The following is a 20,941-nucleotide window of genomic DNA, read 5'->3' as shown; positions in this document are numbered from 1 at the left end:
CTCATGGAAAATGTTCATCAAGTTTATACAGGGTTCTCAAAGGTCACATTTACCTGGTGATTTGTCCTAGAGACTGTCCATGACAATTCTGCATTTTCCTCCTCTTCACTGTCTTCTGAACAGGATTCAAACTCATCTTTATAATATTCTTCTGCAATTTCTGGGTCTTCAGGGATCTCTAAAGGCAATTATGAGTTTATAGCATATATAGAGAAAAAAAGAATGATCTGAAAAAGATATAACTGAACTTTATAGCACCAGTGTTATATCAATAGCAATGCACTCTGTAATTGAAAGCAAAGGATAGGTTCTCAGAGTAAAATGTCTTCAGTGATATGGTAAGCAGTGTTAAAGCTGTCTCTGGCAAAGTGCAAATCATCATCATGTGTGAATTAATGAACCTAAGGGATCTATATTGATATTACACTGAAATCTCTAAAATATACAATAAATCAGGCTGGAAGTGACCTTTTGGCATCATTAAGTCAAAGCAAGGCCAGTTGTGAATTTAATCCAGCTTTTGTGAGCTGAAATTATAACTCAGTTTTGTTTTCTCTAACACACATAACTTGTGGTGAATACAACCACTAAGCTAAATGGAAAATAATATATATCAGGTACATGTTTAAAAGATATGAGAAATTAAATCTACATATTGTCCCAAACTTTCTTGAAGAAAAACTACAATAAAATAAAAGAAACTAGTATAAAATCAAGCTATGCCTACTTGGGTGTCATGCCCTCTCAATTTATTACCATCACAAGTTTTAGTAATAGCAGTGAGTGCAATATTAACGTAGCCAATGAGCCCATGAAGTACAATAATTGGTACTAAAACTCAACATATTCATCACAGTTTGAAAGACACTCCAGCCACTCTGCACTGGGTGAAATCCTTTAGCATCCCAGACTCTGTACAAAAGAATTAGTGAAACAGCTTGAAGTCTGATTGCATCTCCTTCATGGGGATATTACTACAAGAAATGTTAGTTAAAGACAAAAAATATTTAATGTTCAGCTGTCATAAACCATCACTGTCATTGTCATAATTTTAGCTAATGCTAATTTCAACCACTCTCCTCAATTAAGACTGCCCCTTTAGAGAAATAAGAACTATCTTCTATTTTATTGCATTTAAATATAGTTCAAACAATATGACATAAAAATTATTAATCGATTTTTAAATTGTTTTACATGGAAAAAAACCCAAAAGGATTCAAACAGGGGAATGCAATTAAAATCCATATAAAAAACATTTGAGTTTGGGCAGGAGCAATAATTCTAATCTTTAAGGTGAAAGAAAGAGAACTCAGAAAAAATAGTGTAGCTATCTGCAGCATTAGATGGCTAAGCTCTCCTGTGGAGATATAAGGTCTACTGTCTATTGTCTCCAAAGTAATTTCAAAAATACTTCCTTTCTTTATAAACCTGATTTAGGTCCAAAAGGGTGACACATTTTTACACAGACTTCTGTTTTAAGATATTAATGGAAGCTGCATAAAAGCCCCATGCTCCATTGTCACAATTTCTAATCCTAATCCTTCCTGTTTCTATTTTTCACCTTTCTTAGTTTGAAAAAAACAGTCAAATAAACAACTAATCAATACCTGAGTTTCCAGAAGAACACCCCCAATCCAAAAATATTTTCTCACAAAGAGAGCATTTATTTAATTGCTTGAGTTTACAAAGTGCCATTTGACAGAAAGTCCAGCACTTTATTAAAAAGAGAATCTTGAATATCATCCATTCTATGTGGAAAGAACACCTCAAAATTAAGATACATCTCCTTTTCCACATGAGGTGATCAATTTTCCTTTCTTGCAGAGAGGCTGTCATCCCAGTGATTAAGATAATTTTATTAGGTTCATCTGCATTCTGTCTATGTGCATTCACATACATATAAAACAGCCCATTTATTATGTTGTAATACAAGCATCAGACTATGCTGGTGTTTTCTGAGTCATCTCCTCCCACATTCTGCATTTGTTTATTGCTGTACTAAAAAATGCAAGCCTCCCCTTTCCAACCAAACAAGGCATCAAAATCAGCCTTTTTACTCATCACTGTAACTTTAAAATGTCTGCTCTGGCTGCTGTAAACTCTATACTTTGTGAGCAGCCCATGACCACAGAAAACTGGTGATGCCCCTGAACTATGCAGAGAGGCTGTCAGTGGCTTTATTCCACTTCCATGACAGCCTTTGCATCCTTGTTGGAATTATTCACCTCACCATTTGTGAAATTGGAATTATTCACCTCACCATTTGTGAAATTGACAGCTGTTCACAGACAGTCAGTTAATCCAAGCTTAGTAATACAATTTGAAATGCTAGTTCAGATGTTGGAGATGTCCCAGGGTATAGAAGTTTACTGGCCCCAATTCAGAAACCAATTCCAAGTGGCTTTTCTGAAAGAAGACAGCATGTCCAGCGCAGGGGAATTTAGTATTTACCTAATCAAAGTTCTTAAAACTTTTTTGTTTTATGACTGGCATCTTGAAAGATGGAGCCTTCAAAGCATTTACACATTTATTTAAACTGTTTCCATATAACAATTCTTTGAATCTTTCCAAAGTAGAGCCAGCTCCCAGTCCTCCATGTATTATAGATGCACAAGACATCTCTGGTTCTCTGCAGAATTAGCTGAGTACAGAACAGCTTATTGAGCTGAGACCCAGGATCAGACCAATTTCAAGAACAGATCAGGTGGATTTGGCACAGCAGACACCATAAATCAGCCTGGCAAGCTGTACCTGTGCTGGCCTAGTGCAGATAGCTTGAGTGAGTTGGTATTTTCAGCTCAGGGCAGGCACTGTCAGGGGAGTTCAGGCCCCACAAGCTTCCATTTCCATGCCTGCAGTTCATCCTCTAGAATATTTGCCACCTGAGTCTTCCCATAATTCCATGTAATCCACATACACCTCCAATTTCCACAAACCAGGTGACAAAAGACTGGTTACTGCTCCCATTCCTAAACATTACTAGCGAAGTTGCACACTTAGTAACATAATGCAGAAGAAAATTCTTTGGTTTGTGCTTTCAGAGAAGTATTTTTAATAAAAATGTTGCTCTTTGGGCTAGGCTGTTTGACCACTGAAAAGCCTAGCATGGACTCTGGTGACAGGACCTTGCCACTGTCCTTTGTTCTGATAAATAAAATGGAAATTAAGCTTATTTGTGCCTGGGAGGCACTTGGGTAAAGAAGTGGTGCTAGCAAGCGCAATGCCAAGACTGTTGTGCTGAAAGAGGAAACAAAACTGCTGTTGCAGAACCCAGGGGACCCTGCCTCTGTTTTGACAGCTGGACTGGCATCCAGCTGAGCATCTCTGATACAGCATCCTTACATTCTCCATAGGGAGCACAAGGAAGGGTCTGTGGAGCTGCTTCTGCCCCCTCACACCCCCACATCTCTCAGCTGGTCTCTGAAAGCACCCTGTGCTTTATCCAGCTGTGTGCACCAAGGCCAGTCACAACAGCTTTTATTTGCTTACAAATCACTGAATACAAAACAAACTCAGCTGTTGCTTTGGTATTGCTTGATGGTTTAGGCATAGCATTGAGACACTTGATACTTGCTGTTAGATGTTCAAAAGAAAACAAACTTTGAATAAAACTATTCCTCTTTAGATCTCTTTCTATATAGTAACGTGATGTTAATAGTGGAATGAAGGGTAAAACCCCATTATCTAAAAAAACCATAAAAGCCTGGTTATTTCCCAAGAAGACAAGCTAAACACAAAACAGAGGAATGTGATACTTGTAATATTTTGCTTAAATCCACCAGAGCTTGTTTCAGGTAGCATGGTAACTCAGCAACAACAATTTTCTCCAAAGAGATGAAAATACTTTGATAAATATCTTTAATTTTCTTCTGCCTGAAACTCATACTTGTCATTGTTGCATTGATGTAGTATTCCCACATTCCAGAGCATGCAGAAGACAATAAGTAAGACCACTTTTATAAAAAGAAAAAAAAAAAAAAACAGTAAAAGGAAAAAAGAAAACAGAATGGTGCAACATATGTAAATTTTCACCATTTGTATTCACAGCTACAGAGTCACACTTGACTCTTAACGACTGTTTTACTTTTTGATCCAAAGGCTTCATTGCATCTCTGGAAAAAGGCAGATTTGCTCAGTTGCCACATTCCTACCTTAAGGAAAAGATTGCTACATTTTCATTTTGTTACACTCCTCAGTTTGCACAGTATCACACAGAGGAAAGTGAGGAGCAAATCACTCAAGTGCTCTGAGACACACTGCCACGAGACATAATGGACTCCTAAGATGGTGACATGAACCAGGACACCAGAAATTGATGTTTCCACACCTCTGCTACCAGAGACTGACACAGAGAACTCAGAAAATTGAGAGACAGAGCCAGGACAAAGGTCCTGGCAGGACCCCATCAGTACCACAAAGGTGCCCTTGATCCTTTCCTTTCTGTGGAAATGCATCAGCAAACACCAGTTTGATCCCATAGGAGCAGGTGTTACCTACTGGAGCAGATGCCACAGTGGCACCAAGCTGGGTGCAAGAAGGGGCTGTGAGAGCAGAGTCCCTTCAGCCCTGAGAAGGGAAGGCAAAGGGGAAACCTTGCTGCTGTCTATCCTATCTGATCAGAGGATAAAAGGAAGATGGAGCCTGTCTCTTCATGGAGCTGAATGGTGATAGGACAAGACACAACAAACATCTGGAACGAGAGGAGAGAAGGAGGGGAAGGAGGGGAAGGAGGAGAAGGAGGAGGGAGAAGATAAGATACTGGAACTGGCTTAAAGAATATGCAAGAGCTCAATCAAGCCTTGGAGGTGTTCAAAATTTGATCAGTCGCCCCTAAATAGCCTGATCTGAAAATAACAGCTTTGAGCAGGGGGTTGGACTAGGCTGCCAGGGGTTCCTTCCAACCTAAATTATTTTCTAATGCTGTGGTTGTTTGATTCCTCACAAACAGTTCAGAATCTCCCTAGATCTATTTGTCTGTGCACACATATTTAACATACACACTAAACAAACTAAGCAGAAACTTAGGAGCTGGCAAGAGGAGCTGGTGCACAGGGCTGGGCAGCTCTCTTCAGAGCTGTGCATCACTTATCAGAGAAGGAGAAAACAGAAAGGGATTTCTGCCTTCACGGAAGAAAACATAAGGAGCTGAAGCATGGTCAGTAGGAAAAATGTTTGAAAGACAGAAACATGTCTACATCATCCTGAGTGAGAAATTCTACCACAAAGGAGATGAAGGGCTCTGTGGCACTCTGCAGCTCAGGACAATACCCATATGATTAGAAAAAATAAAATAACTTCTTAATTATAATCTAAGCTCAGTCAGATTGCTTTGGGAGTTTGAGGTGGGTTTTTTTTCCCCTTTGCAAGACAAAACCCTTCAACTTTAAAAGTTTCAGTCAAATAGAATCACCATCCTTTGGTCAGGTATAGATGATAAATGCATTTTCAAGCTCTGAAGATTCATTGTTCAGAAAAACTGGAATCTTTTTGTCCATCTCTTCTAAACTAGGTGGAAACAGACTCTCAGAACATACATTTAAGAAATTAACTAGGAGATGTACAGGATTTTTGTGCCCATGAAAGTTCTGTACAATCCTTCTAGAGAAACACTAAAGGACTATGAAGTTGTTTAATGAATCATCTTTTGACATGGCCATGTGCAGCTTTACATTAAGTAAAATGAGTTCTCCTAAATGAGAACTAGAAATATAACCAAATTTAAACAGTAATATTTCATAATTCTCCTCTTTGCATTTTAAAAAAAGTAAAAAAGCTTCAATTATTTTATTGGTGTCACTGAATGAAGAACTACCTATTAAGAAATGGCTGGAAAAAGAGATACAGGGGGTGTAAATCTGAGTGGCCTTATGGGAATCATCTACTACTTGATGTTAGAAGGAAAGTAGCAAGTTTCAAAGTGTTTATCCAAGGAAAAATTACCCTTTTTTTAACAAAAATTAAATTTCTAAGAGAAATATTTTATTTGAAGGACACCGTTTTTTCCCCTAAACATTCCACTACTTGGTATTTTTTCAGTAAGTAAAGAGACAGAGCATGAGAGGCAAAAAGAAGACCTTAAAAGGAGTGGTTAACAAAAAATGAACAGCAAGAAGGAAGAATTTAATCACTTTTTTTCCCCTAGTTTTCTGAATAATCTGTTTTTTCTTCTGATTTCCTAGTTGTCACATATACAGAAATGGGAGCTCTGGCAAGCAGTGACAATGAAGATGAAGCCATGCTGCCTTTCAGAGATGGTTTAAAAGTTCAGCAAACCTAAAATCTTCCAAATATTCAGAAATCTTTTTAGCAATGATGGGTGAATAAAGAGAAAGAACAACATAGGGATTTAGTCAATAACAAGGAGCATTTAGTGAGTTTTGGAAGCCATTTCATTTATCCATAAGAGTTGTTTTTAGTGTAAAAGTTGCCCTACTACTAGCACTGCTTCCAGCAGGAACAGACCAAGAGATGTAAATTGAAGGAAAAGTGACCTAATGACATCAACTTAAAAACTATCTTACTCCCTGAGTTATTTTAAACTTTTTTTATCAGTCAAAGCATACTTTCCAATAAAAACTCAGATTTCCTCCTGAATCTGGCAGATGCTGACCCCCTGACACTTTCCCTTTCAGTCTGACAAGAGTGTTGGGAAGGAAAAAGTCCACATGTTAACACAAAATCTGCCCCTTAAGAGACTCACTTCCTTCTCCCTGAGATTTGGTTCAAGAATGCCATTTTTAAGGCTTAAACTGGGAGCATTTTCTCAACCAAAAGTAACAGAAAGAGAAGAAAACAAATGGGAATGGCTCATATCCAAACTTGGTGTAGGTAGTTGTACACACAAGTCTGGATGTAGCAAAGATGCAAAATGCATTTTACTTAGATATAAGCAATAATAAAAGTTATATGTTGAACAAGTAAGAAAAACAAGCAAATGATTGCAACAAAGCAAAAAGGTGTTGAGCCCTTATACACCTAGATGAAATTCACTTGTGAAAGCACATATTTAAAAGATCACAGGGGCACACTTTGCTCTGTGAAGCAGAAAATACAGCAGGAGAATTCAACCAAGATCTTCACTGCTGTCACCTTCTCATTCCCTCCACCCAGTTGTCTGACAGCCACATGCAGTGAAAGCTAAACTGGCAGAATATACAAACTAATTCAGCATTTACAGCTTCTTTCAGAGCAAATTCTTCCTCACTTGGAATTGCCTCCAGCTTCTTGAATCACTGTATAATTTGTCTCAGCTCCCTAGAAATGCCCTCTAGCTGGATAAGTAAACCATAAAACTGCAACTGGGGCTGGACAGGGAGTCCGTGTAAAATTTTTTTCAACACCATCCTGTTCACTGATGCTTTGTTTTGAGCAAAAGCCTGGTGCATCTTTATTTACATCAGTTTAACCTCATGCCTAATGTGCAGTGTAAAGCTATGTTGCTCTGCATGTAGGACGACTTGGAATAGAAACTAGCATATTTCTAAGGAAGATTTAAAACACTGATATTATCTGGAAGGATCTGCTACAGAATCCAGTATGCAGTAGTTTTTTTGACTTACACAATCTCAGTGCATCTGCTTCTAATTGCTTCCTAAATTCACGAGGTGCTTCATAAATGTTTTTTAACATAATGCTTTGGAAGGAGTAAAGGAAATTCCTGTGACATTTTTAAAAAGACTAGGACAGAATAATTTTAACTGTAGTCATTAACCAAGGTGAATTTCGAAATAGACTCTCTTTATCAATGCCAAAATAAACCAGTCTAAAAAATAGATTAGGAAAAAAGCAGGAGCTATACACTAACATAATTTGCTCTCCCCACATTGAAAGTGTTTGGGTTTTTTTACATAACTACTGTGTAAAGACTTCACTCTTGCAAGCTTCCCTCTGTGAATCTGCAAGTGCAAATCTTCTTGTAAGAAGCAAGCTATGAATTTCTGTGAAGCTATGAAAATATTTTAGTAGTTAGGCATGTTGAAAATTAGATAGATTTGGAAAAGATTTCCTGAGGAGCTCATGGCTAGAGTTCAACTTCTGCTCTCCAAAGGCAATACTTCAAGGGAAGAACTTCTTCAATAAGTACAATAATGCTTTAGTCAATGATAAAAAAGGAAAAAAAGCAGTGATTAATTTTTCATTTTCTGAGCAAAACATGCAAACTTCATTAAATCTTGAATTTGTTATAATAAATCAGATTTAGTATTGCTTTAATTGAATCTGGGACAAGTTGGGCTCAGTGTGAAACCAAGCAATGAAAACAAGAGACAGATGAGGAGGTCAGAGGAGCACGCTACACCCTCAGATCTTTTGAGAGTCTCAGGAGTTTGTCACCCCATGTTCCAAGGACAAGTGTAGGACTGGTAACTGCAAATGCCAGAACTAAAGCACCAAGTTTCTCCCCACAAGCATCCCACGCTATCGTTGCAGCAAGTCAGGGAATAAGCCTTAGGATCCTGGAAGTAGGGTAACCACAAGGAAGAGAAGACCAATGGTTAACCACCACAGAACTCACAGCATTCTGTCCTCTTAATTGAGACAAGATTTCCTGGTTACAAAGGATAATGTAAAGAGGATCATGTAACAAGAATAATGCAGAAAGGTGCATAATGTCATTTTTTCCAAGTACAATTCTGCTTTGTTTTTACTTGCCAGACTGAAAAACAAGACAAGACTTGATTTTCCTTAAAGCCTTTGAGCACTTGTATGGTCATCTTAAAGAGTGTTACTCAGTTATCCATGAGTATGAACAAGTACAATTTTACAGGCACCAAAACAAAGGTGTGTGTGCAAAGATGCTGGAAGATCTGCTCACAAATATTACAGGTTTTTAACCTTCTAAGATTTACAAAGCTACTTTGAAAATCCTTCAACACAGTTTGTAAAAATAACAGGCTAGGAAAAAAGCAGAGTATTTTATAATGTGTGAACATTTCCTATTTGAGGGCCAACTGAACTTTGCCCACTTGAAAGTCAAAGCAATATATCCATAACTTAAAACTAGCCACGGAGACATAGGAATAATGTACACAATTACAGTAACATACTTAGCTATTTTGAAACTGTAGTGAAATCAGGGGTTTGCCAAGTGTAATGTAAGGAATTCAAGCTAAGGAATTCAACAAATTATAATCTTTGCAGTATACAGAAATAAAAAAAAAATATGTAATAAAGATCAGAGAGATCATATAATATGTCCCTTTATTCATACAGCTTTAATTTGTTACTTTGTTTTTCTGCCCAAATAATTTAAATACCACAAGTATTTAACTGAAGCTATTCTTCTCTTTTAACTTGACTCCTTCCCACACAATAACATGTTTATTAACTGCAGTAGCAGTTTATGAAGAGTTGGGAGTCTTACAAAAATGGATGTGACTACAATGGAAGCCCCAACTGGCAATCCAAAAATGCAGGATATAATATTTTATTAGTGCCCCTTATGTCCAGTGTTGTTCTGCTTTGGCTTTCTTTCATTCCAGGCAATGAAGTGGTACAATAAAGACAAGCCCTTAAAGATATAGATACATATATAATTTCTTGAATACCTTTTTAAAAAAATAAATCATCTCCACCCTCGTTTACCAGATCTCATCAGCTGTGAGATTGATATGAATATAAAGTGGCAATTTTAGCCACAAATGCCAGTGCATGGTTTTAATTTTTCATGCCTGTTAGAATGTGGCTTGTGGAATTTAACTCTCCTTATGGTTCCTGTAAAAGGTCTGGGCCTTTGGTAGCTTTGTATCCAGTTTATCTTTCAACTGTAAACACTGATCCAAACCAGGGGGATCAGCAATGATGGTAAGGACATGGCAGATTTGTTGCATCTGGAATTGCGCTGAATTATCCAGAAGCACTTTTAGATACAGCTTATGATTTTGTAGCCAATTTCAAGGCAAGTTCTACTGTAGAAATGGAATCAGAAACCCTGAACTTTTAGCTATTACTGTTGTATAATAGGATTATGCCTTGCTCTTCATGCTATTTTCAGCTGCAAAGACTGAGCTCCTCTACCTAGAGGATTTTCTATCTAGTAAACTAAGAAATGTCTGATATTCCACACTACTTTCCCACATAGGTGGGTACAATGCATGGTCTGATACAGATTTCTGTGGATTCTTTACAGTAAGCCTCCATAAGTAGTGTTTCTTAATTTGTTCAATATCTGTACAAAGAATTGAGAGGAACTATGCTGTAAAATCTGGCTTTGATAGAGGACATTGCAACCAAGGTGAAACTACCTGCACTCAAATAATTAATGTGATGCAGTGAGAGATCTGCCATTACCTAGCCCAGTGTGTAGTAGCACACACAAAAATGCTGAGGTGGTCTATCAGTGGAAAATCTAGGGCAAAGATGACTTTCTGCATCCTAAAATATCAATATCCAGTTCTCTGGAAAAGGGGTCTCTGGTTATTCTTTTTGAATCAGAAAAGTGGATGATAATCTCAATCAGATACATTAGAAGATGAAGAAGAATTATAATGCTATATTAGGAAGCAATGCATTACTTTTGTGATGGTTCCAGTAGCTTTCTAGAAGGAGGCCACATTATTAAACATTAAAAATGTGAAGAACCTGCTCAGCTGGAACTGCCCTGTTCTAACTGGCAGAGAAAGACACTGACCATATTCATCCATAACAACCAGGCTGGGTTGTAGGTCATGGATGGTCCTATTATCTTGTTGATAATATTTTGCTTATGCTTTATAAAATGAATGATTTTATTCCAGCTGCAGTCATTATCATTAATGGAAATGAGCAGTTTAATATGCAGAGTTCTTTTTCACAGCTTTGTTGAGTTTTTTTCTGTTAGATGAACTGACCTCTGGGTGCCAGCACTACAATATAATTTGCCTCACCAGTATTTTCACAAACCCACTATTGAAAGATAAGTACATGCACTGAAAATGCAGCAATCTCCAGAAAAATATATATTAACCTATCTGTCCTAGTCCAAATGGAGACAGCTTCTATAAAAAACTGGTTAAGAGACAAAGGGGGGTGTGTGGGTGTGTGTGGGTGCATGATGTTAAGCAATTTATTGCTAGGTGGCTTTTTTAACAAGAGAAGATGAATAATTTACTTTGTAGGTAACCCTCAGCAAGAACGGGAAACATAGGTGCAAGTTTATCCTGACACATTCTGCATTGCTTGTTCCTGCATCATTGCCATGACCTGCAAAATATGCTTTTTAACATTCTGAAATAATTAATCAATAAAAAGAACTGGAGAAATGAAGCAGAAAACAAAACATCCAAATCAACATATAAAGGGAATTCAGTTATTAATCATTAGCTATTCCTAATGCTAATAATTAGCTATTCCATTTTACACTGCTCATTGGAAACAAATGAAGTGTACAGATGTACAAATATATATATGTTCCACACACAAATATTTGAATTTAACACTGACAGTGGCTCAGTGCTTCTGTGTACTATCTCTATACAAATCTTATTTCACCTCCTTTGTGTCTTGCATGTACTTGGAGAAACTGAAGATGGAAGAGACACAAAGATATCTATAGTAAGCCAAAAATGTTCCTCATAGTACAATACATTCTTAACTGCACTGTCTGCCATAGAGTTAAATTATTTATATGATGACAATTACATAAACTCCTGGAAACATAAGACAGAGATGTCAACATTTTTCAACTAATATTAAACACAACTATAAAACATTTATCTTTCCATAAATATCTCATTAGCAAAAAATAATTTACGTTTTGTTTTCAAACTAACCAATCTAAAAACTCAATGCAGATTAAAACTATTAGATAAAAGACTTGCAAATGAGCAAAAATGCTTTTCATTTTCTTCTATTTACAAAGGTTTAGTCTTCTAAGGAACATGTTAGTGGTCTAACTAGCTGAAACAATACAGTAAAAACATTTACTGTTCAATGATACAATCAACATGCTTCAGTTATTTACTTAATATGGCTAACAGTAATCACAGAAGTAATTTTGTTCTAGGTCCTTCTTAGCCACTCCATTGTCTGTCTTTTTACATATAAGGAGAATATTTGCTTACTTTAGATAGTATGATTAAAAATGCAAAACTGTTCAGAAACTTATTATAGCACCTTCAGAGAAATAGAAGTCTAAAGACATTTTTAAATCTTCATTATTGCAAGTAATGTTACCCTGCCCACCTCTCTGAAAATCTGCAGTGTGGAGAAAAGTAATAGCCAAACTGATAGAATCCTTTGTTCTAGTATGCATGCCAGCTGGAGAGACCAAGTCCCAGAACCAGGATAATATAAGAACAAACACTAGATGACCCTGAGAAGTGGAATAATGGAAAATGAGGAAAATCAAAGAACAGAGTTGCGAGTTCAAAACTTAGGGCATTAAAAACCAAAATAATCCATTATATATTCTGAGGTAAGATCTAGGAAGCATCTTAAGGAAAGAATAAGGATGGAAGGTCCAGGTATGCTACAAGTGACCAGTATTAAAACATATGAACAGATAGAAGTTTATAGAGGTTTATACACAGGAGGAGAGAAGTAATTAAGCTGCTAGGCAATAAGGCAATGCATTTTTAAAATGCTAAAGAAACAGTATTTACATTGCCTGCAACATTTCTCTTTTGGAATAACAATCTGATTAATTCATATAAGATTCTCAAGAACTTGTACCAGTTGTAAACAGTATTGAGGAAGCTTTTCTGTAGTTCAATGAGTTCGTCTCCACATCAAAACCACAGGGTCCACTCACATCTTTCATATTCCAGAAAATAAATGTGCTTGAAGACTAACAAATTGGTCAGTAGGTGATTTCAAAGAACTCTTTCAAATATCTCTCAAGTGCACAAGGCTAAGAGTTAGAATAAAAAATGTTCAAAATATCATTGCTGATTACATAAAACAAACATGGAGAGAAGCTTAAACTTCCCAGGGAAGTCTATAGCAGCTGAATGCTTTTGCCATTGCTGAATTTTGTCCACTGTGAAGTCCAAAACCCCAAACTGCCATAGTGGGTTTTGTTTATCTAACTACACTGCCTTGTTTTTCCTGACTTTCAGTTAAGTGTAACTACCACTACTAAATCTGACTCAAGATGCCACAGTATTCAAAACTACTCACTGAAGCTAAACCTTAAGCTTTGTATTTGACATCTTCCACAATGACATACAATTGTGATTCATAATGATTTAGATAATTTTCACTGAAAGATGATTGCAAGGTGTTTTATTCTCTATTTCTTCCCTTAATCCTTTAATAGCTTGATCTTTCAATACTCCAAACCCTGCTCTTCTCTTTAGCTCATGTTGCAAATTTCAGAAGGACTGCAGGCTATGAGCCACAGATACTCTGAACTTTCCTCCACACCTGCTGGGTCTGGGCTACTATCCCTAGCTGTTCCTCATCAGCTTTTCTTGAGATGATTTTTTTAGGTCTGCCCTGGTAATTTAAAAGTTGCTCCTGCCTTTTCTCTCCTTTCCAAATATTCTGAGTGATTAGTTGTAACTAGGGAGCTTGTTAGTCTGGTTTTCACAGGCTAACTTCTTCTGCTAACATAATAAGGGTCAGCAAGATTAATTAACACGTAAGACAACTTGCTAAAACCATTTTATAGCCTTCCTATAAGTTTTTTTTCCTTTTATTCTTGTATAGCCATTGATCAAGAACTAAATTCTGTTGGAAAATCAATAGCTGGAACAGTTTCTACATTTTCAAATGCAAAGGTGCAATTAATAACTTAATAATTAGACATGTAGGATATGCATGGTTGCACTGAAATGCTTAAAGAAAAGAAGAGCATGAATACTGAATAGAATAAGAACAAGTTTTGACATCAGCTTCAGGAATAACAAGGTATTCAGAAAGCAAAGAAAAGAAACCATGTAATTTCTCTTGCTCATCCATAACTCTTTTTTGTCATGAACCCACCACTCCATCAGAGACTCTGGCACAAGCAATTAAACATGCATTCAGTTTTGTACAATGGGCTGACCCAGCTTTTGCATCACAGATACAAATGCATCTCATTCCTGTCATTATAGTTTAAAAGCTTAATGACCTCTAAAGGCAGAAAAATCAGTTTCTTTCCTTCCAAGCATGTTGTTCTGTTTCTATTTAGGAGTCTTTGTGTGATCCTCCCAGCCCAGCTCTCACCCACGTTTACTGCTTTCTCTCAGTCCTCCCTTTGCACGTTTCCCCACCCTCCCCCCAGGATGTATTTCTAGAAGCTGGGTTCTCTCCTACACAGGTCATCTCTCCCCCTGCTGTGAAACAGTAAGCCAACCACACAGACACAAATGAGGGTACATTGAAAGAAAAAATTGCCATTTGCTATTAAAAAGCCCCAAAACACCTCCACCACAAGTGAACTGATTCTGATGCCATTAATTTCATGACCTATACTTTCACAGATGCACATAAACCAACACTAAAAGGCAGTGCTATTAGAGAAAAGTAGTCTTCCTACTTTAAAGTATATTGATACGTATTTGCAAGATTTTAATCTGATTAAAAATCTTTCACCATAATAGTGCTCACACAATAATTTTTAAATATATGAGTAAGACACTACTCCAGAACATTTTAGACAAAACCATATAAATGTCATCCTAAAAATATTCTCCTCATTGACCACAAGATTTCCACAATCTGACACTTTTCAAAAAGCTTGACTATTTTTTGTCTATAACAGAAAAACATGTTATATAGTACTTCATATTCTTTGGACAATAGCTAAGTGTTTGTGGACAATATAGACAAGCAGAGTTTAAAGAGTTTCCATCTGCTTCTCTCATTGTTAAAGATAAAGAAAAGGACATCAAAATGTACCAAAGGTGCAAACACTTTGAATTCTTGTACTCCTTTTTTCACTAGAAAGATGAGTTAGGAAATGGTTTTCTAATGCCAATCTTTTCACATGTGGAAGGTTTAAGCTACTTCCTTCTAACGCAGCATCTCCTTTGGAGGAAGTACACTCACCCCTATTTCTGCTCACAGGTCACTCAAACTTCGGGAGAACAGACTTCCTGCCATGTAACCTTTCTATACATCTGCTGTACATACATTCACCCAGATTAATTTCCTTCTCTCTGCCATTTTTTGACAACTTTACAAATCTGACCACTTTTTAAGCTGCAGTTTCCCCACTGCATATGAACTACAAGGGAAAAATCTTTCTTGACAGGAATTTTCATTTTAACATCAGATTTTGAATTCTTACCGTGGTCTGTAAGTTCAGACACGCTGAGTTCACTTGTCCCATTCCCTCTTGGTTCATCCTGTCCTGTGGACACATAGTTGCCCATAGTGGCTGGCTGGGAATGAATGAGGTGTTTTGAAGTCTGCTCAGCAGATTCCTAAGTCAAATGATGAAACAGCATGGAGAAACAGGAATAGACCTTTCAGCACGATCACAACACAATGGTTGCCCTGATCTACACAGTTCCTGGGACATGTATTAGGCAAATACTAAAATAAAATCCTAACATTTTTGTAAATGATTAGTAGTGACTCAGCCATAAGAACCAGGTTTAATATATATTTTTTTCTACACACTATGGAAAACAGAAACCAGAGGATATACAAAAGAAAAGATAGAATACCAAGCACACAAAAAAATATTTTTGTGATGCATTCACCAACTATTTCCAAACTGACCCTTTTCTTTCTACAATTGATGTGGTGCTAGAATTGAACTGGCTGATCTTCTGTTGCAGATTGTTTAAAAGCAAAGGACAACTTATTCTGGGAGTCATTCCAAGGCTTCATTCTTACTAGAAAGCCAGTTGAAGTGTTAATATGCTTAGCCAAATGAAAAGAACCCTCACAAGCCACACCCTCAAAGCCACACCAAATATAAAATGTTTAAAGGATTACGACTAAACATCTTGAAAAGAAATGTATTGAATTCCAATGTCATACAGTCAGTAAAAACATTTCAGAGAGCAGATTTAGACTTAATGGCAAATTAAGAAAACGTAACTGAAAAAAATAGAACTGTGTAATGAATAGAGAGCTGGTTGAATCATATCTGAATAATTGAATGTACTTTGCCTCATCACAGATCAACTGGTTCAGCTAAGCAGTTCAGCTTTTGATGCACTTCCCAGTTACTAGTCTCAGAACAGGCCTGTGCCTCTAGTGCTAAAGAAACCACGTGGGAAACAGAAAAGTGCTATACACTGGGTGCACAAAAATGAGACCTTCAAAACAACAGCCCATACTTACATGTAGAACATTGACATTCAGCTGCTGAAAATTACGGGACCTGAATTCTTGCATTCTTTTGATATTTTCTTGGTATTTTTCTTCTGCCAGCTGCCTGTAAATGCAGAACTCTTGTATTAAGAATGTCATATCAGGGGATGCACAAAGGGATCTTCTAGAAGCAGACATGGGAAAACAAATTCCATACTGAGATTTTCATGTTGCCAAATATTCATGGCATCTACTCAGGTTTTATAATGAACACAAAAGGAGATTTCAGACCTTATTTCCAAACCCTATTATATTTTACCTTCACAACTTGCATGACATAATTAAGAAATAGAAAATTATTAGTCATTTCTAGTTCTTCCAACGGTCTTAAATACTTTTGGCTTTATTCCACCAGGTAGTGCAGGAACCTTTCAGCTGTAGACAGGCACGCAACATTTGTGTGCTATGAACTCTTCCTCTGGGGGCCAGTTGGTAACTGTGGGTTTCTGTGTGGAGCCACTTACGACAGGTGCTACATTAAGCAGTCTTTCCATCTTCCATTAATACATTCCCTTCCCACCCATGTCTGGATTTGCACTGCTGGGAGCAGATCTCCAGTTTGAGAAGGTATCATTTTTGCATTGCTTCCAACATTTTCAGCCAGTCAGCTGTTAATGATCTAGAGCTCAATGTTGATCCATTTTAAAGATTCATGACTGAGAACAAGGTCTGAATATTAATGTTGCCTTCATATTACAAAACAAATATATTTCATTTTGGTTTTGGGGGAAAGAAAAAATATGAAAATATCATCAGAAAACATCAAAATGTGAGAAAGCAATGAAATTGAAAACCAAACTAGAACAATCTTGCAATTAGTATTATTTTCTGATTTCCATTAATTTTTAAAAAGTGAAAGAGACAGACTTCCTATAATAAAGCCTCGATCGTGGCCTTATTATCGAGCGGTGCAAGGATGGTCCGGGAGCCCAGTCCCTCTGGGAGACAGGAGCCTGAATGCCCAGTTAGCTCGTGGCCATCGCCGCAGGCTACCCCTTAGCAAGCTTGGTGATTGTCAGCTCTTTAGTGATATCAGCTCTCTTAGGATATCAGCTCTTTGCTTTCTGCTAGGGTGCCCTTGGCTGAGGCTGCAGCAGACTCAAGAGAGGAGAAGGAGAGGTCCTGGAGGTTCCACAGCAATGTTTGTTGGGGGAGTCTGTGAAGGGTCCCAGCGACAGCTCTTCTGTCAAATGGGCTAAAGTAGGCCCCTTTTATAGGGTATAGGGGGATCCAAACTTGTCCAATAGTAAGGGTTAGGTATAGTGGCCTATGAGGTTACAAAGATAAGGCTAAGGGGCAGGAGGTCAGAGACAGGAACTTATTTTGCTGTCTCATCCTGACTCAGCAGTTTCTACTGTTAAGTTTCCATCCTCCATGGAGCTTTGCCAAGCTCTATGGAGTCTGCTACAACTTCCTATCTACAAATTTCATACTAGTACAAGAATTGGCTTTCCATATTACTGAAAGCACCATGCAGAAGAGGTGTTAAATTTAATACTTTTTATACAGTGGTTTCAGTTCAAGAAGAGGGTTTTTTTAAATGAGAATCAATTTATGTATGCCAGTCAGACACAAGTACTCTTCAGACTTACTTTCCAAAAGGACATGAAGGTCTTACTTCTTTGCTTCAAATGTGTCATCAAAACAGTGTATTCTGGTTTTTGTTAAAAAACCCCAAACAAAGCCTTCCAGTTGTTTCTCATATTTCATCAGAAACTGTACCTAGTCTCTTCCCAAACATTTTATTATACCGTACTTAATGAAAAAACCCATCAATCATAAACACTTTACAACATGTCCATTATCCCCATTTGATCATTTGACAAGACTATCTATCCTCTGAGCTATTAACTGCTACTGGAAAACCACTGAGGCCAAAATAATTGACAAAAGCTGGATTGCAACTAAATGTCTGACTCCTGAGACTGTGCAATTCTTAACATCAACAGTCATTTAAAAAATGCCTCCTACTGTAACACATTTGAAAATCTTTCACATACTTATTTGACCAGAACCATGGTATTTGAAGCACCAGTTTTGGGCTAATGTTCTAAGTTTCTTCCTACATAAATAATCAGTGTGATTTTTTAACACCCAAAATACTCATGGACTTTGAGTAGCTGAAGACCCATACTATCTTTATTTCTACCTTGACAATTCTAACTCTCCCATTAGACTGCTGGGTAGGCAAAATTGCATGGTTAGGGCACAACTTACTTCAACTTCTTTGCCTTCTCGTCTGCAGCATTTAACTTCCTCAGCCGCATTCGTTCCCGCGGTGTCATTTTCTGAACTTCAGAAAGTTCCTGCAGAGTTTGCAAATGAACTTTCTTCTGCCTGAAATTGAATGCAAGCAAACCCATCTTCACATAAAAATGTAAATATTCAGTATTTTGACTGGATATTGAAACACAGTGACATTTCAAATGGAATAATTAGAAAGTCTCTGGAACTATAGCAGACTAAATAGACTTTGGTTTGGAAAGCAAATGCCTCTTTAAATTGAAATATTTAAACTTGGATTTGTGAAGAGGGTGATTCATTTCAGGTGAGGATGGAAAAAGGCAGATTCATCTCCTTAAAAGAACAGATATTGAAGCAGAGTGAAATATTTACCCTGTCAAGCTTCATTATTGGGCATATTCCAAGTACAAAGGCAGTCATTAAATGAGAGCCGTAATATGGCTTGTACATTTTACATTGATTGTTACAAGCTGTCTGGAATAAATGATAATATTTATGTGTCCTTAATGACAGATATAATTATAATGTTCTCCTCTTGAATTTCTGGTCCTAATCAATAATAAGAGTTCACAGGTAAAATGGTCTCCATAGACCATCTCTGAAAGCTGAGCATGAATTATTGACTTATGTATTTCAGCTGTATTTATCAACCAAGGAGAGCAATACTATTCCTTTATCAGAAAAAAGATACTAATCTCAGATTTTTATCTCACATCCTACAGTAATTAAAACAAAAATTACACCCTAGTTTGAAATGCCTCGGCAGTCTCCTTTCACTTACACAATATATATTACACCACATATTTATAATGCCAAGTATTCATTTCAAATTACTGTTTATGCTCTTATGAGATAAATTCACTTCTGATAATCTAAGAGGCCAGGTTTGTAACCATACAAATTGTAACACTCCTTCTGGACTATCATTTTGAAATCAGGATTTTAATAAATGAGCAGAGAAGATTCATTATGTTTTTCAAATAGTGCAAAGATATGAATATTAGTGTGAAATATGAAAGATTAAGGACAAAGACAAGAAGACTTCAATTATTCATAAGAATGGAACTAACTCTTCAAGTATGAATAATGTAGATGTATTTCTTGTCTCCTGTAAAAAACCCTAATTTAAATTAAAATAATCTCATGGGGAAAAAAGCAATTTTTCATTCAAGTTGAAACTGAACTTGTACAGCCTTATACTTACTTAAATATTTAAAATTTATTACTTGAATGAGAATAGATTAAAATAAGCCATCAGAGGCCTTTACTAGAAGAAACTTGACTCAACCTTTTTGCTTTGCGTGGCAAAAAGCATTCCTGGTGAGAAAAAAGTAAACATAAAGTGTTTGAGGAGAACACCACACCAAGCAAATGTTTGTACACTCACTGGGACTAGAGTATTGCTGCAAGACAGCTGATGTGGGGAACTGACTATGTTTAATTTTTTCCTCCTCCCCTTTTCTGCTCTCTGTCATTTTTCATGTATTTTTAGTTCATTTTGCTTACCTGTTTAGATCTGGGATTGCAGGGATTATTTGGCATTTTACTTACCAATGACAATACTGGCAGCTGATGCTCTCATAAGTACAATGAGAGTCATTATAAGATTATGAGTTCTGGCATATTCCAAACACTTGGGCAAAAATAATCACACTGTAGTACAAGTGAGGATAAAGTACAGTACAGTTACAGTAAAGCTTCTCCTAGGATTTTTTTCTCTAATTGATGCCCTGAATTTTAAAACCTCAAGATAAATTGACATTCATTGCTTCACGATTTATAGAACTCCAAACCTCTGCACAGAAACAGATTTTCTCTTTCCTTCTAACAGTAGCATAAGAGCATGATGTTTGTAGTTAGAACTACTTGCTCTTCCTCTTAGAGACTACAAATTTGATTTTGAAAAAGTATACTTACAGATTCTGGGATTTATATAAATGTCCTTCCCACATGCTAGCTCTGTCAGAAAATGATGTCCATTTGAAAGGTGACGAGACTCAATACATTCAAGCTAATGACAATGGTCATGTATAGAATGCAGTACATATTTTACAAAAATACAAAGTGGTTTTATCAGTCTCCTCTAGAAGCATGAGGATATTTGAAGTCTGGATATATATTCTGCAAGTAACAATACTGCTTCCCCAAAGCAGATAAAATAGTTTTGGTGCATATAGAGAATCTGAAATAGTATTCACAAGATAAAGGCAAGAATTAAAAGTTTCTTGAAGATTTTTCATAATCTATGTTTCAACAAGCATTAAATACTGACTATATCTCATAATTAATATGGATATAATTATATTAATATGCATACAATATATTAATAATGATATAATTAATATATTCATGGCATAATATCTTAGAAACATTTCAGTGCCCCAAAAGCATTTACAGTATATCTCTAAGGAACATCTGTACAGTTAACTATATGTAATTTGAAAAGGAAGGAATCCTCTCGCAGTTA

The 20,941-nt window shown here is 36.7% G+C and overlaps 1 protein-coding gene across 7 annotated transcripts in view; it reads right to left on the bottom strand.

Moving 5' to 3' along the window:
- The window catches only part of NEK11 (NIMA related kinase 11), an 82,969-nt gene that overhangs the window by 25,806 nt on the left and 36,222 nt on the right, over positions 1–20,941 (bottom strand). For 6 of the 7 annotated variants that reach the window (XM_077177653.1, XM_077177668.1, XM_077177678.1 and 3 more), the window contains 4 exons: positions 18,448–18,567; positions 16,201–16,294; positions 15,194–15,329; positions 54–178 (listed from right to left, as the gene is read on the bottom strand). In XM_077177653.1, coding sequence (XP_077033768.1) covers positions 54–178; positions 15,194–15,329; positions 16,201–16,294; positions 18,448–18,567 — 475 coding nt within the window. The remainder of the gene's footprint in view (positions 1–53; positions 179–15,193; positions 15,330–16,200; positions 16,295–18,447; positions 18,568–20,941) is intronic. The other variant, XM_077177684.1, reaches the window with a different exon arrangement.

The sequence above is a fragment of the Agelaius phoeniceus genome, chromosome 1 (genome assembly GCF_051311805.1).
Source record: "Agelaius phoeniceus isolate bAgePho1 chromosome 1, bAgePho1.hap1, whole genome shotgun sequence".
Classification (NCBI taxonomy): Eukaryota; Metazoa; Chordata; class Aves; order Passeriformes; family Icteridae; genus Agelaius; species Agelaius phoeniceus.
This window is presented reverse-complemented; position numbering and strand designations above follow the sequence as displayed.